The 17,178-nt window shown below is 44.4% G+C and overlaps 2 protein-coding genes across 2 annotated transcripts in view; both read left to right on the top strand.

Annotated features, from left to right (window-relative positions):
• The first annotated feature begins 474 nt into the window (after positions 1 to 474).
• Positions 475 to 5,138, top strand: LOC121660040 (D(1)-like dopamine receptor). Its single transcript, XM_042018969.1, has one exon. It carries the CDS (start codon positions 648 to 650, stop codon positions 2,484 to 2,486), a length of 1,839 nt encoding a protein of 612 aa, XP_041874903.1. The 5' UTR covers positions 475 to 647; the 3' UTR covers positions 2,487 to 5,138.
• An 11,273-nt stretch (positions 5,139 to 16,411) lies between these two features.
• The window catches only part of FGFBP3 (fibroblast growth factor binding protein 3), a 1,367-nt gene continuing 600 nt past the window's right edge, over positions 16,412 to 17,178 (top strand). The window contains exons 1-2 of the mRNA XM_042018502.1: positions 16,412 to 16,500; positions 16,802 to 17,178. Of these exons, the coding sequence (XP_041874436.1) occupies positions 16,869 to 17,178 (310 nt within the window). The 5' untranslated portion in view covers positions 16,412 to 16,500; positions 16,802 to 16,868. The remainder of the gene's footprint in view (positions 16,501 to 16,801) is intronic.

Raw genomic sequence — 17,178 nt, 5'->3', positions numbered from 1 at the left:
TTAATTGGGAGGCAAAGAAATAAAAAAATAACTAATGTAAATATAAATACCTGTTTCCCATGTTAATTAATTACATTAATTGATATTTTCTATTCACATCCCAATCTCTTTTTTTCTCATGACAGGAATACCATATAAATTCTTTGGATATGAAGGATTATACCCTATTTGCATTAGGGTGCTTTATTGAGTATAGGCTGTGAATATGTGCTGTAAATATATACATTTGTATGACAATATGCATACTATTATAATAGCAAATAAAGACTGTTGAAATACATCAGAAGACACCTTTGGCTGAAAAATAAAGAGGCAGGGTTTGGGTTCTGTGAACAACTTTCTGCCAAAATGCAGCAGATCCAAACTAGAGATCTTAGGTTTCTGTGCTTTCCGTTTCATTACATAAAATTTCAAACCAAAAAATAAACGGCACAGTACTGTTTTGGTGAGAACAGGTTCAGACACCCAGCTCTGAGCGCGTTCTCGGTGTACGTAAACCGACACGAAGCGACATCCTGCTCGCTAACAAAGCTGAGATGTGATCGCCGTCTCCAAGAGGAGACACTTGGAAAGCGCCAGGTCCTGCCTCGCCCGTGACACTTCGACAAGTACAGGCTGAGGACTGGGAAAGGGCTCTTCCCAGGGGGATGCTGTGGGAAAGCTCCGTCCGCGCGCTTGGGAAGGGCGCTCGATCCCTTCCCGGTGGGCCCCCGCTCGGTCCGGCTGCGCGGGGGCCGCTGTGGCGGGCACACGGCACCGCCCGGCGCTGCCGCTGCTCTGTCCCGGCGCTGCCGCTGCTCTGTCCCGGCGCTGCCGCTGCTCTGTCCCGGCGCTGCGGGCGGAACGCGGCTCCCCCGCTGCCCCAGCCCGGCCCCGCTCCGCCGCCGAGCCGGGACGGGCCCTCCCTGCGGCCCCCGCGAGCGGCGGCGAGGCGGGAGGGGAGAGGCGGGGGCCGGGAGGCGAGGCCCCGGCAGCCGGCGGGTGAGTACCGGGGACAGCCCGAGCCGCCGCCCGTCGCCGCCGCGGGGGCCGCCGAGGGCGGCGGGCAGAGATGCCCCCGCTGGGGGCTGCTTCCACGGCCGCGGACGGCGCTGGCCGAGGGGGGTCCCGCCGCCGCCTCGGGCGCTGTCCCGCCGGTAAGAGCAGCCAGCGGGGCCCGGGGCAGCGGAGCCGGCCCTTGCGCCGGGGCAGCGCCCCCGATGGGGAGCGCGGCGGTGGGGGGCGGCCCGCGGGTGCTGCGGGCACTCACCGGGTGCCTGCTGGGCGCCCTGGTGCTGAGCACGCTGCTGGGCAATGCGCTGGTGTGCCTGGCCGTCCTGCGCTTCCGCCACCTGCGCAACAAGGTCACTAACTGGTTCGTGCTGTCACTGGCCATCTCGGACCTCTGCGTGGCCCTCCTGGTGATGCCCTGGAAGGCAGTCACTGAGGTGGCTGGAGGCTCCTGGCTCTTTGGCAGCCACTTTTGTGACACCTGGGTGGCCTTCGACATCATGTGCTCCACCGCCTCCGTCCTCCACCTCTGCATCATCAGCCTGGACCGGTACTGGGCCATCGCCAGCCCCTTTCGCTATGAGCGCAGGATGACGCGGCACCTTGCTTGTGCCATGATAGCCACGGCCTGGACTCTCTCCATCCTCATCTCCTTCATCCCGGTGCAGCTACACTGGCATAAAGCCATGGACAGAAGAGATCTAGGCTCCTGGCTACCTGGGACACCCCGCTGTGATGTCAGATTGAACCGCACTTATGCCATCACCTCCTCCCTTATCAGCTTCTACATCCCCGTGGCCGTAATGATCATCACCTATACCAGGATCTACAGAATTGCCCAGGCCCAGATCTGCCGTATCTCCACCCTTGAGAGAGCAGGGGGGCAGTGGCCAGCTCATGGCAAGGAGCCCACCTCCTCTTTGCGGAGTTCCTTGCACAAGGAGACCAAGGTGCTGCAGACCCTCTCTATCATAATGGGAGTCTTTGTTTGCTGCTGGCTGCCCTTCTTCCTGCTCAATTGTCTACTGCCTTTCTGCCAGCCCAACCTCGACGAAGACGCTGAAGGACAGCCACCCTGCGTTGGCCAAACCACCTTCAATGTCTTTGTGTGGTTTGGCTGGGCCAACTCTTCAGTGAATCCAGTGATCTATGCTTTCAACGCAGACTTCAGGAGGGCTTTCAGCAACCTCTTGGGCTGCCGGTGCTGCTGTTGTGGCACACCCAGGTCCCCTGTGGAGAGGGTCAACTTTAGCAATGAGCTGGTTTCCTATCACCAAGACACCACCTGCCAGAAGGAAGGAGCTGTCCCAGTATCAGTACCTCCCGCTGCCATCACTGCCTGGGTGCAGCCCATGCCCCATGCCATAAGCCTCCAGGGGGAGGACAGCACTGAGGAGAAGTCTATGGAGAAGAGGGTTGTGACTTCTCAGACACAGACTGTGCCTGGCAGCAGCCCCAACAGTTGTCAGGTGCCAGCTATTTTGCAATTGAATTGAAAGGCAGAGCTATCCCTGGAAACTGTTGCCCCTGCACAGGAGTTGGTCAGTGTGAGAGACCCCATTGCCTTGTTTCAGAGGGACAAGTGATTAAATGCTTCTCACACACTCAGCCAGCACACAGGTAGAGTTCTCCCTGTCTCCATGCAAGCTACATCTGTCCCACAGCAACGAAAGTCCCATGCCAGAGGGATAGGAAAACACTGCTCTTACCACAGAGGGGTGATAGGCATTTGAAGTCCATTCCAAAGGCACATAGCAGCCAGACATTAACCTCTTCCCACAGCCACATTCACCCGTTATCTCACAGTCATTAGACATCTCCCATGCATTTGTTCACCCCCCACCCTGCAGTCAAACTTGAGGTATGCATTAAGAATAGTGAGATAATTAAAGTAAAAACAACTCATAATTCAGGCAGCCAGTCCCTCCAGAAAGTAGAAATATAATGTGATCCACAAAAAAAGCGATGAGGTCATCTCTGTCAACCCATTTCTCTACTTACAGATATGAAGACCAACAAAAGGCAGAGCAAACAGGTGTTGGATGGCTTGCAGAAGAGAGAATACTAGGAAAACTTTATGATCATTTCATGTGTGTAAAAGGGTTCAGCAGACATTAAGGGAATACAGTGGCATCTCACTGTCCTCTGCTTCTCTGTCCACTATTTAAAAGTTCTTCATCTGACCATTTAATACACTGTGCTCCACTAACCACCATCCTTGCCCCATTTTTTTCTGTCCCTTGCCTATGGTTGATTTATCTCCAGAAGATGATGAAGATGCAACTGTCCAGAAGGAGACATGAAGAATGCGTACACTGCAAGAGTTTTCTTGGGCATTCAGTCTCACAGATTGCACAGATGATATTTTTCATAACGATGATATTCTTCATAACGATGATATTCTTCATAACAGTGATATTTTTCATAACAGCGAAAGGACAGCAGCAGGAAAGACAGACTCTCCTCCCAGTGAACCTGCTCCCTGTGATTTTTAAACCACGTGTAGTTCTTAAGTCCCCATCATTAATTCTTATGGGAAAATATACTCTTGCTATCCTGATCTTTTCAGGAATGTGTCCTTGGAGAACACTTGGGTGTGACTGCAATCTGTTCTTCATGGGCTTCCCTGGCAGGACAAGTGGTAATGGGTTTAACTCTAAGAAAGACCAAGGCAAGAATTTGGAAAAACTTTCTAAGAATAATGATAATTAAGCACTGGAGTAGGTCATCTAGGTAAATTATGACATCTCTCTTAGTAAAATGACTGCAATCTTCTGTCAGATATGACAGTGACAATGTTGATCCTGTCTTGGGGCAAAGACCCAGAGTAATGGTCTCTTGAGATAATTTCTAGTTCTGCTTCACTATGACAACATGTCTCCTTAAGAAGCATTAAACTTAAGATGTTTGGTTGTGGGTTTTTTTGCATGCAATTATCCTTAGATGTTTTCTTGAAGGCAAGAAAGATACAGATAAGAACTTCGAGATGCCATTGGTATACTTCCGTTCTCCTAGTGATTATCCATTTTTCTTAGCATTTAACAACTATCATTCAGCATGCTTAGTGCCTCCTCTGGAGAGCAACCCTGAAATAAACCTGGTGTTTCCTTACAAGAGATACAAGATATGTGGTTTTTTGTTTTGATTCCTGTAGATTACTTTCTATGTGATCATATATAAACTGTACATGGATTCAGATGTCAAAGATTCAATCAATTTGTGAGAGTATTTTCCTCAATACGTTTCTTTCTTCTTACACAAACCAGAAACACATAAAAATGTCAGAATCTAAATCCTTCAAAAAAGAACCCTTAAAATTTTATCCTCAAGGTCTAGAGACATCTTATCTCACCCTCTCCACACTAAAACTCGTCCTGGGGAGATACTGCCCTGAAGTGTGACTCCCCCACTGCCTGTCACTCTTCTGTTTCTGTTGCATGAGCTTCAGCTGGCTCCATCCCCCAGAGAGTGAACTGTCCCTGCCCACACACATCTTCCAGCTCATGGGCAGGCACTCTTCCAGCAGTCGAGGCCACACATGAAATTATTATTCACAGGTGAACTTTTTTCTTTTTTTAGAATGTGTACAGTCTCATTATTAGTGATAAAAGATGTTAATTAATGGAAGAGAAAGATTTCCCTTCTCATAAGTTTTGCCCTGCTATGTAGGCTGTCTCACCCAAGAATTAGGCTGGACTTCTTATTTAGAGTGATGGTGAAAACAGTGCAGGGCAGAGCGAGTAGCAGAAATTAAGCAACGGATATGTTTGAATAATGTTTTTTCTTAAGAACAATCAAAAATGCATGGTAGCTTCAATCTATGAAACAATATTTGCATTAAGAATGGAAAAAGCTATTTGTGTCAGTGCTTGTGGCTATAGTTTAAATATGCTTCATTTATAGGTCAGATTGTACCTGAAAATAAATGTGGATTTTCCTGAAGAAAAACTCCTGGTCTTTACTGAAGCTTTTTAAAGTGACAACTTGAAATTGCTTTTTGTAAGTGGTGTTGGAAACAATTGTTTGTTTCTAGCAGCTAATTGATAATGGTTATTACTGATGTGTAGATGACACACATTACAGCTGTAAGGTCTGTTGCAGTAAGTGCAGTGTAATGTTCAAGACTGCAATAAATTACAGAAATTGCATATTATAAACTCTTTATTCTCATTTTCAGTAGCATATTACTGAAGGTACTTCATATGAAACTACACCACATAGCTGTTCAGACTACATATGCTGTTGCTGATTTAATAATATATAAATTTTGATATTTTATGTAATTTTATTTTACTAGACTGGGAAGCATTCTACAGACCACCCACTTCTGTGAATAGTAAATGAGCAAGACTTATTTCCCCCATAATTTTTTGTAATGATTAACTGTGATTTCTGACTGACATTTTTCTCATGACAGGGCAAGCTGCTGTGTTAGATTACACAAGATTCAATTAATATTGTTAGGTTCAAGTGTGATAAGAGATATTAAAATTATTACAATAAGCCAAGGTTTACTTCAGCAGAAGTTAAGAGGCAAAATTATTTTCTATTTACCCTATTGCACCCACCCAAAAGAAGTATCTTTCAAAGCAAAAATTTGGCAGCACTTTGTTATCTATTTCTGGGTCACAACTTTCTTGGCTTGGCAGAGCAAAATGAATCACAAACAACAAAGTTATTTTTTTAGGGAGATCTATGCCTATTCCTCAAACACACTTTTTATAACTCAGATCATCAAATCCACATATCACCTCACATATACTGTGATGAATCCATAAGGAATTTCACTGACTAAAAGCAGTTCATTTCCATGCCTAGTAGTATCACGTTTACAGTACCATTAATGTCACAGTGACCTAAAAAATAGCTTCTAAATAGCCTTGGTGTCAAAACAGTGCAACCTCACAGATACCTTATCGAAACACTCTTATTAGCCAGTGCCTAAACATCTGAATCAAACAGTTCTGTTCAGCAAAGTACATGTACTGGGCTTTACAATGTATACCAAATGCCTCTTCTGTTCAAATAATTCCCACTCCCTTTCCCTTCTGCCAGTCTACAAAGTTCTCAACCAGCTGCAGGTCCTGTTTTTTATCGTACAATTGAGATAAACACGAAATTCTTGTGGTCATGCAAAAGCTCAGCTAGCTGAGGTTATGGTTATGTGCAACTTTAACAAATGCAGAATCCAGTGGAAATATCAACATGAGGAAAACAAGATCATACTCCAATTGTTTGTATCGCACCTCCATTTTTTTTTCTTATCCCTCTGATTAGTATCAGATGCCTTAACGTTTCAGTTAAACTTTCTGTGAGAAACAGCTGACCTAGGATGCAAAAAGAGAAACCTGTTACACAACTTGGTTGTCAGAAGCATCTGTTGCTGCTTTGCTTTTGCCAAAATCATGCCTCTTGTGTTGGATTTCAGATGAGGCACCTACACACTCCATATTAAGCATATTTCAATCAGGTGAATATCAGTAACAATTCTTTTATGAAAAATTCTCTATTCTCCATAAACTGTTTTTTCCCCTGAACTTGGGAGGTTGAAGTGGCTTTCTGGATATTAACCACTATTGGTCCAGTCCCCCTGGATTCTGATGGACCTGAGTGGTTTCATCACTGTGGTTACAGACTCCACCACATAACTTCATCTCATTGAAATGGTTTGACTCACTTTGTGACACCTCTTGCCCTTTTTACTGTAAAGAGACACACAGTAGGATGCACCCCCTGGGCACAGGCTATTCCTCAGATTTCTAGTTCTCTTGAGAACCAATTTGCATTTGCACCAAAGAAAGGCACAAAGATGCTAAAGGGCTGATTTTTCTTCTAGCATATTTGGCTTGAAAAAACTTACTGTAGTCCTTATCTAGCATTGTTATTCCTTCCGAGTCCCTACTTGTGTCTGATCATTGAAGATATTTTAGGAAACCCAGGGTTTATGAATGCATTTCACATTTTTCTAAGTTAAGTAGCTCCATGATAGGAAAACTGCCTATCAGTGGAACTACTGAGAGCAATAAATGGTTTGGACCTGTACCCAAGATTTTTCACATGTGCATAGTATGAAATGAATGAAGATGCTAGGGAAAATGTAGGTTTATCTTCATCAACCAGAGGAGAATTTCATCTTGAGACAGTTTTAGTTTAGTTTAGGTAGTGAGAAGACATTTGTGAAATTTGCAGAAACTGTTGCTAGGTTCCGTTTTTTCTTTAAAGAAAATTTTCATAGAGCTTTCTGCAGTTCAACATTTAAATAGGTTTTTAACTAATCAAATTCATCTTTGCTCCCACCCTCAGTGAGAACACATCACTTCATTTTACTCTTTTCATATTTAAATCTGAACTGGCCAAATGGAGCCTATGTACACTATTTAATGGGCTCACATCTTGTGATGACTTTTGCATGAAACACATGAGCAAGTTTTCTGAGCTTCTATTACAATCAGGGGAAATCTAGGCCAAAGACTCAAGCATATCTAGAGCAATTTACTGAATTAAGATACCTTCTTCAGGGTGAGAGGAAAAACTGGCTAGACTGACTAGCTGACAGGGAAAAAAGCCAGTGATGCAGGATAGTAAGATGAAGGGAATAACAAGATGCAGCGTACAAACAAACTAGTTGCAATTTTTTGCTGTTGGTAACAAAGCTGAATGAGTTAGAGATTTTAAATAAATGAGTGCATAAAATAATGCAGAATATAGAATATTTGCTAATGCCTAAGTCAATAATATAACCATCAAAGATAACATCGGGACAAATGTTCTTGGTACATGTTTGCTAGCAGAAGGAGATAAATACGTAAAAGAGCTGAGTTTCAAGAGATCAAACTGGTAATTAGATATTGCCTCATGTTTTGGATTATAGCAGAATATCACTGCTGCCAAACTACATTGTGACAATAAATTAATGGATAGTGGTGATTAATAACCATAACTTCCACTCTAAGAATGTTTATCCTGTAGTACCAGTGCATCCAAGCCATGAATTACAGTTTCACCAGACTGATACTTCCTTGGAGTGCTGCCAGCCTACAGTTTTTAAGCTCTTCAAGAGTTTAAAAACCCCAAATACCTGTTACCATCAAAAGTAGCATATAAAGCAGCTATTAGTGGGAACAATAGGATTTTGGGAATTTGGCAGTTCACTGCAGGCTTCTTTCAAAAAGGGGCTGGATTTTCACTGTGCTGCTGACAGCTTATGCTACTGAAGAAGTGCAACGTGGTTTGAAAGACGTTTGTTGTGGAAGCCATTTCCTTGAAGTGTGGTAAAAAGTTGCTATGATGATCCTTAGAGGCACCACCTCAGCACAGCTGGGGCTAGTCCAGGGACAGAGGAATAGAGATAAAACATAATGCCTTTTGTGCTGAGCTGATCTCCGACAATTCTAACTGATTTTATTTGCAGCACAGGTCACAACACCAGCTACTACCATCACTTTTGGGTCCAGATAATGCACAACAGTTGCTTATCTGAATATGCACTACATTTTAATTTTTTTAAAATAGACACAGCATTTTATTTTGCTTCTGAATAACACCCTTTGTGAATTTAAGCCTAACTTTCAGTGACAGGCAAGCTAGGCAGGCACAAAATTTGAATTGTAAATGCTTTGTTGAGCTTCAACTGTTGTTTAGTATGTCTTACTTTATAAAGCTGAAATGTGTAATTTTGGGGTGGCACAAACTGAGCTCAAACAATGCCTGAAGTCATATGCTTCCAAATATATCTTTTCTCTTTAAGTGATGCTACAATATTCCTGCTCCCCTGCAGTCCAATCATGAGAGTCATTCCTGGGAAACACACTGACAGGAGATGAAGGAAATCTATATCAAATAAAAAATAAAAAAATAACCTTGGAGGTAGAACAGTAGTACAGGGGAAAATTTTCATTTAATTGAAGGCCATTGATTATTGATGCTAATATTTCTGCATTACTTAGAAAAATCATAATTTCCTTTCAAGAAATGCTCATTCCTGTCTCTGAGCCTCAGCTAGAAGAGCGTTTTCAATGAAACAGGCAGTTTTTAGCATTATATCCTGACTTACACTACTGGATTTTAGAGGCAGAAGACTCATCACTCTAGGCAAGGGTATCACACGTGGTAAGAAAGGAGAAAAGCCCTGCATAGCATATTGCTCCGGGAACAAAGACTCTATAACACCAGTCTAGTGATACAGGTTACCATGGTAAATACAAGAATTTCAGCACCCCCAAGGGGTTATCTGGGGAGAACTGGATGTGTTGAGCAGAAGGCGTCACTGTGCTTTTGATAGCCCTTGGGCTGAGCATCTAACACCATGCAATCTTGTATCACAAAACAGATTTTCCCTACATTTCAGTCTGCCTGCACACAAGCCCACTGCTCTATAGTGCCTGCTACCATGCATCTTCCCAGCACTGCAAGCAGTTCCCTCCCTGCCAGATACTGTGGTATTTGCCATGATTCTGTTACTGCCTGATCCAGTAATTCTACAGGTCTCATCACTACGCTCTTCTAATCAGTCAGGATATAGAAAAATTGTTTCCCATTTATTTCTAATTGAGCCTTTTAGGCCCAGAGAGACCAGGATGCAGAAAGGAGCAAGCAGCACTAACTGGCTAACAGAAGACACAAACCTGACCGTGTTGGATGTGGAAACTCAGTAGTGTGGGCCTGTGTAGTGACAAGGCAAATGCAAACAAGCAAGAATATGATAGTCAACAGTCTGAAGTAATATTACATTCTTAGTTCTTCTTTTTTCAGGTTTTTTTCTTTGATGTTTCTTTGTTATGGCGTGTGTTTTTTTATTTATTTGATATTTATGCAGAGTATAGTTTTACTTAAGAAACACAGTATCACACTCATTTGAATTTTGTAATACAAGAGTCACCAATCATACATTGTCAGTGTATACAAGGGCTTGTATAGCCTGTGTATTTCTGCCTGATAAAAATCACTAGAATTTATAGGCCAGGGCCAACTTCATTGTTTGCTTGTATCTAATACACCAGCATTCTCCCCACTATGTCGGAACTTTAGATAAAACCACAAGGTAAAAATAAACACAATCCATAAAAAAATGGGGTTCCCTTAGAAAAATATCCACCTTTTAGGTACATGACATCTCTCACAATTATCTCTTTTGACATGTACTTTGTGCTGTAATAGCCTACATACCAGTTCACACCATGGAAAACCAATCTCCTGCCTTCAGCAGGCAGCAAAATAATTCAGTCTAAATAAACTGACTGTCTGGGGAAGTTTAATGTCTGATCTTCCTCCCCTTTCAGGGGAGGTATTTTACTGTGGAGACATACAGAAAGCACTATGCATATTACATTTTTATCAATTACAAAAAAATGGACGATTTAAATTATTTTTTATGAAATAAACTTAAACATACCAGGAGAGTTTATTGTTATAAGTTTTATAAATTTGCCATTTAGGTTTTCTGGAATTAACTGGAATCTATTAGTTCAGACCTTTTGTTCTAGAAATCTTTTTTTTTTAACTTGTATTCCAACATACAGCCTTTTTACTCAATCCACAAGACATTTAAAAGAACTCAGTCTTCTGTTTACAGCTTGGTTGTCAAATAATTGTGATTTGTTTCCTCATTAAAATCTCTACAAGTACATTGTCTTAATGAAACCCTCAAAATTTAGATTTTCAGAATGTGAAGTTTCTTTGCATTTCATGAAAAGAAGAAAAGAAAGAAGCAATCTTACCCCTGTGAGTTAACTCAGTGATCTGTACATCCATACCCTATGTGGTGGATGGGGGTTCAGTTCATGCCTAGTACCAGGTTTTACATCCCCAGCCATCTGCTCTCCTCAGGCCCGCTGCTTCTTCAATAAAAACGTGCTCTCACACCATCTGATACAAGCATTCTCTGATAACATTTTAATAGATAATCTCCTGCATCACTTAAGCTCCCCACACCCTCCTGCTCTTTAGCTACTCTTGTCACTGAAATTATGAAATAAGCCTTTCCTGGCATGTTGGTCACCTCCACCACACTGCAGCCAAGAAATAGTGTCAAGATGCATTTGTTGAGCTAATTTTAACACTTTACATTTCTAGAAATGTTCAGATTAAATGGGTTCCTCCAATCCTTCTGTCTGCGCCTAAAATAAGGGGACAAGAGCAATTCAAAAGGGAACTCATTTTCCTTCTCCAATACTTGCATGGGGTTTCAATTACATGTAGGTCTCTGTGCATGTTGCTACAATGAGGAAAGTATTTCCTGCTTCTTTAAGCCGACCATAGGATGACCAGCAATAAGTTCTATGAAAGGAAAGGGTCTTTTTGACATTCTAATGGAGTCCTCTGTTTAGTGCTAGCTGAAATAAATTCCTTCTGCAATTTTCTTCACTATTATTTTGAAAAAGCTTAAAGAACGGAAAAGGCAAAGCTGAAGTTCAGCCTTTCACAAGACTTAGTGTTTTGATCAGCTGATAGAAAAGCCTGAAGTTGTAGGGGTGTTCTTGCAGCTCCCATACCCAGCTCAACAAGGGGCATTATCAACACTGAGGTCAGTCCATTCATTACACAGTGAAGAATGAAGGTAGGAAATAGAGGTCATGTGGGTTCTCTGCTAATGGAGACAACAATGACTCTTTGACAAACATTTGAGAAGCAGAAATGGAAAAGCTTCCTAAGTTTGTTTATGAACATGAAGAATAAGCATGGCAACCTTTACATGGCTGATAAAGCAGCATCCTCACAGTGAAAAGCAGATTACAGAAGTAAATATTTAAGAGGTGGCATTTTAAATATGAAAAATTACATGCTTAGAAAAAATAGCATGTAGTTATGCATCTCTAGTCAGAAACACAGCAATGTGAGTTGGGAATATAGAAGTCACTTAAAGAAAGGAATACATACATGGTGCGAGGAACAAAGTGGTTCCTGTGGAGCAGAGGAACCACGACCAAAACTCAATTCCCTAAGATTTCCTGACCTGGGTGGAAACACAGCCTTGGAGAACACAAGGCAAATGACTCAGACCAGCTCGTGACAAAGCCTGTGGGGAATGCAAGACAGAAAAGATGGTGGAAATATATGTGGAATATTTTCTGTTAGAGCAAATGGATTAAGGAGAAAATGTATTCTGGGATGATTCTGAAGAACTGCAATGTCCTGGCTTCCAAAAGAGCATTCATCAGCAGCATGATCTGTTGACTGAAGGGTGGGATATGGATAATTTCATATGGATAATTTCAAACCAATTCTGCAACATAAGAAATTTATTTATAAATCTCCTGATCAGTACTACGCAGTTTCTTTAACTTTTCTGTCATTTTGCAATAAACTATGTCTTCAACAAAAGTTTGGGTTGAATTTCAGTAACTCTCAATTGTCAGGGAAAGAAAGAAACAACACACAAACATGTCAAAAACCTGGATAAGTGCATCAGTCTGACTGTAGAGAAGTACTTAAACAGGATCTAGAAGGTAATTGAGAAGGTCAGTCTATCTCCCTGTAGACACATTAAATATGATGTTATTCTCTTGAGCCAGTACCAAGAAACTGGAAGATTGATAGCTCAAACAAGAAGGTTAAACACAGCTACGGTCTTGTGTATTTAAAGCAATTTCAGTTTATGAATCAAAAATATTGTTTACACTACCCACTTCTCTGAAAAAGAATTTATAATGACAGGGCTGGAAACTGTGACTACTTTCCACTTGTAAAGCAAAACTGTTTTGCAACCATTTACAGTTGTTGCTGCAATCCTAGAGGCTAGAATGAGAGAAATAAATAGTACTCTTCATAGTCAATGGAGATTTTATAAAATAAAAATGGTTAATTCAACTGAATTTTTAAAGATCCAAATCCTGAAGTCAAAACCGTAACACAGTTTCCCGTGAAATATCTTCAAAGTCAGCAAAGTGGCCTATAAACAGCATATAGGTTTTTCAGTTCAGAGTTAAAACTTAACAGGATAATTTATTCATTGACTAGGGAAAAGTGTGATTAAGGCAATGATCTGAACTTCTGAAATAAAAAGATGCATAAGGAGATAGCCTTAATGAGTGATTCAATTTTTACCATTTGCCTTCTCAGTTCTTTTCTCTGATAGGTTAACAAGCCGCTTGTTTAAATTTCCTCATCATAAATCAAGTTTTCAAGGTCTGTGATACTCTCATTGCTCTTTTACAGACTCAGTTCAGTTGATCTTTATCTTTTTTTGAAGAGTAATGCTTAAACTGGATACAATGCCCCACTCAAAGTCTGGCTTTAGGCCATGCCTTACTTCCTGTGTCTTATACCTGATATCCTTATTTCTGTGTTTGCCTTTTTGCAATTGGATGACAACTGGTGTCTCACATTCAGCTTGTGGTTCACTGTAGCCTTTCATGCTTTCCTGCAGATGTTATTACTCCATCAGCATCCATCACCTTGGCTTTGTGCAGGTGTTTCAGACCAGTATCTTGCACTTGTCTCCACTGAACTGAATGCCATGCTTTAGACTGGTCCTATGAGTGTTCACATTAACTTTGAATTCAGTTTAGAATCTAGATTGAAGCCAATATTACATCCAACATGGTACATCTGTAATTCCTTCCAGCTTAGTCTCATTGCAGCACTCACATAGCAAAGCACACTCTATTTCATTTGCTCGGACGGATAGGCCCCTTATCTCCCCAGGGATTTGTTTCAGGCTCTCTGCAGAGGCAAGGGAATTATCTCTGCCACAATGCACACTAATCACGTTTTCAAAGATAACTCCATAACCAGCTTCTTCTAGGACTATAAAGGTTATTCTAAGGTAGGGGGACAGGAGGGAAAGGGCAGTCAAAACCCAGCTACAGCAGTAACACAGACTAACTAGATTTAAACTGCAAAAACAGAACAAAAGGTTACAGTGATTTTAGTAATGTAAGAAAGATCTTCCCTCACACCGTATCCCCATCGAATCCAAGAGAGAAAATAGTAGCTTGCACAGGAAAATTCATATAAAAGCAATGAGCATCAAAGACTAACACCTGCTTTACCGCAAAAGAGGAGTCACAACCATGGAGAGAAATGTGTGTGTAAATATAGGTACCAAAAACAGGAGAACATGGCAAAGAATATTAAGGAAGATTAATTATTGTATGGGTAGGCTAGAGAAATCTCATTCTGGTTTATTTTCTTTCCTTAGTTCCTGAAGTGTAATGACTTGTATGAGATTCAAAGTAAATTGTCCAAAAAATATAACAGCAACATGCTCATTAAAACACACAGTAACATTTTCCTCCAAAGCTGATACACTTAGGATAATCTACTATAAAAATTATCTCAAACATAGTAGGCAACTCCATTTCACACTGCATAAATGGCAGCAAGAATGTGAAAAAGATCTCAGTGTAATAATACATAACAATTACAGGTGGTCAGAACTTAATTTGAAAGCAACTCCAAGGTTTGGTGGACTAATAATCTAAGGCACATGACGTGCCTTGTGCTCACTGGAGCCATAGGTTTTAAAAGCCACAATGCAGTCCTTCATGACGCCTCAGCCTCATGAAGGACTCATGAACCCAACAGCCCTCAGTCAGATGCCAAGATTCCTCCTACAGCCCAGGGGGAGTCCTCAGCACCCATGAAAGCAATGTACACAACGTGGCATCCTGAGAAAGGAGCCACACAGCTAACAGACCAGCCTTGTCCGTCAAAGGTAGTTGTGTGTGTAACTCCAGGCCAGGAGGAGACATCAGCTTCCTCTTGAGATTCTTGGTTGTAAACCCTCTCCTATGGTTTGTTGCCTGAGGCATTTTATTTCCTTCGCATGGTCCTCTCTCTCTGCTGTTTCCCCCCGCAACCAACTAGGGAGAGCTCTAAGTATGCAATGCAGTTAGGAAGTGGGAGAGCTACCTGAAAATGTTCCCTCTCCCCTGAAGAATCAGAGATAGGACTCTGCATCCCACCTCTTCTCCAGCAGTTGTTCTCTCAGTCTCTGCAGAAGTCTTTCGTTTTTAGGACTTGCTGCACAGAAAGGCTGATACAGACTCATTTCTCTTTCTCCTCCGCTGAGTCGTATCATAGAATAGTTTGGGTTGGGAGGAATCATTAGAGATGTCCTAGTTCACCCTCCTTCAATGAGCAGGGACAACTTCAACCAGAACAGGTTGCTCAGAGACTCATCCAAACTGGCTCAAATGTTTCCAGGAAAACATCGTCTCCCCAGGAAACCTGTTCCAGTGCCTCACCATGCTCACTGTAAAATACCCTTCCATAATTATATCTAGTCTAAATCTGCTGTCTTTTAGTTTCAATCAATTACCCCTTGTCTTATCACAACAGGCACTGCTAAAAGTTTGTCACCATCTTTCTTACAGGACTCCTTTAAGTACCAAAAAGGCTGCAATAAAGTTTCCCCAGAGCCTTCTTATCTCAGGCTGAACAACCCCAACTCTGTCTTTTCTCACAGAAGTGTTCCAGCCCTCTGACTATTTTAATGGCCCTCCTCTGGACCCACTCCAACAGGACCCTTTCTGTCCTGTGCTGGGACCCCAGAGCTGGGTGCAGTGTTCCAGGTGGGGTCTCGCAGAGCAGAGGGGCAGAATCCCCTCCCTCATTCTGCTGGCCATGCTGTTTTGGAGGCATCCCAGGACACATTTGGCTTTCTGAGCTGTCAGTGTACATTACTGGGACACGTCCAGCCTCTCCTCCATCAGCATCCCCAAGTCCTTCCGGGCAGGGCTGTTCTCGATCTGTTCATCCAATACGGCGAGGGCAGCACGGAGCTGCTGGTGACTTGGGGGCATGTCATTGTTGAGGGACAGGGTCAGAACAATAAGGAGTTTGGAACAGATGTGCAAAGTACTTCACCACCCATGAAACAGAAGCACATGTGGCTTTTGAGAGCCTAATTTTGAAAAGAGACTTCTGAAACTGATGTCTAATGTCCCATCTCCAAATGTGCAGTAACATAAAGGTTATGTCTATGTTCTCTTGAAAGGTCTGGCAGGTTTTTAAACACATCCTATAGAGAAAACTCTGACCACATTAAAAAAAAAAAAATTCCTAAATAATCCACACTGATATTCTACTTCCGGAAGGAGAATCCCTTTTAACTCCATCAATTGCAAAGGAAAATAAACAAATTGATACCCATCCACAAGGCGCACATCCATCGTCCCCGCGCCTCCGCAGGGAGCCCGCACAGCCGAGCTGCCGCAGCCCAGCTCGGTTCCCAGACTCCCTCGCTACCTCGGAAGGGGGCCGGGGTTGCGGGATGGCTTTGTGGTACCGGCTTTGCGGTTTCCTCGAACAAAGCGCGAGTGTTTCGGGCAAGTCCCCGCGAGTCGGTGCCGTCGGGGCACAGCGTTCCCGGCGTGTCCCCGCGCTGTCCCCCCGCGGGCGGCGGCCGGGGAGGGGCGTCGGCGGGGGCAGCCCCCGAGCATTGATAACCCCCGTGCCGGGCCCGCCGCGGCAGCCGGGGAGCGCGAAGCCGCCGCACGCCTGTCCCCGCACCGCCACGCACCGCACAGCGCGCCGTGAGTGCCTCGGGACAGGGCGGAAAACACCGCGGTGCGTGCGGGAAGCCGGGTGCGGGGGGAAAGGACGGGGTTGCCCGTAGCGGGGTCTGATGCCGCTCGCAGCTGCGACGCCGCAGCCGGCGGGTGCGGGCTCCGGCTGCTGCTGTCCAGTTACGGCTTCCCGGCCGGGGTGGTCCCGGGGCAGAGCTGGGGGATGGACGGACACGATCTAAAAGCCCCGGGGGTTCCGAGCCTGGAGAGACGAGCCCGCTCCGCGCCCGGCTCGGGCTGGCGCGACCCCGGGGGCTGCGCTCCCGCCGGGGCACCGCCCGCCACGGTCCGTGTGTCCGCAGGGCGCGGAGGATGCGGCGGGAGGGCGGGCCCCGCACCGTGACGAGCCGTCGCTGAGGCACGCCGAGGATGAGGCTGCCCCTGGCGCTGCTGGCCCTGGCCGCCCTGGGGGCCGCCGGCGGCGGCGCCGCGGATCAGGAGGCGGCGGAGGAGGCGCGGGCGGGGCGGTTCTCCACGCCGGAGCGGCACCGGTGCCGCTGGGAGCTGCGCTCGGCGGCGGGGGCCAGCGAGCTGCGGCTGAGCTGCCGGCCGGCGGGCGGCGGGGCTCCGCGGAGCTGCGCCTACCGCGGGGAGCCGCGGCGCTGCCCGGCCTTCGGCGCCCGCAGCCGGCAGTACTGGCGGCAGATCCTGTCCCGGCTGCGGCGGCGGCACCACCCCT

Source organism: Corvus kubaryi, unplaced genomic scaffold, assembly GCF_017639235.1.
Source record: "Corvus kubaryi isolate FWS band 111438036 unplaced genomic scaffold, C.kubaryi_AGA036_p1.0 138, whole genome shotgun sequence".
NCBI classification, from domain to species: Eukaryota; Metazoa; Chordata; class Aves; order Passeriformes; family Corvidae; genus Corvus; species Corvus kubaryi.
The sequence above is the reverse complement of the archived record's forward strand: the minus strand, read 5'-3'. Positions and strand labels throughout refer to the sequence as shown.

Coding starts and splice junctions, on each gene's coding strand:
- LOC121660040 (XM_042018969.1), top strand. CDS start 648: ATGCTGTGGGAAAGCTCCGTCCGCGCGCTTGGGAAGGGCGCTCGATCC.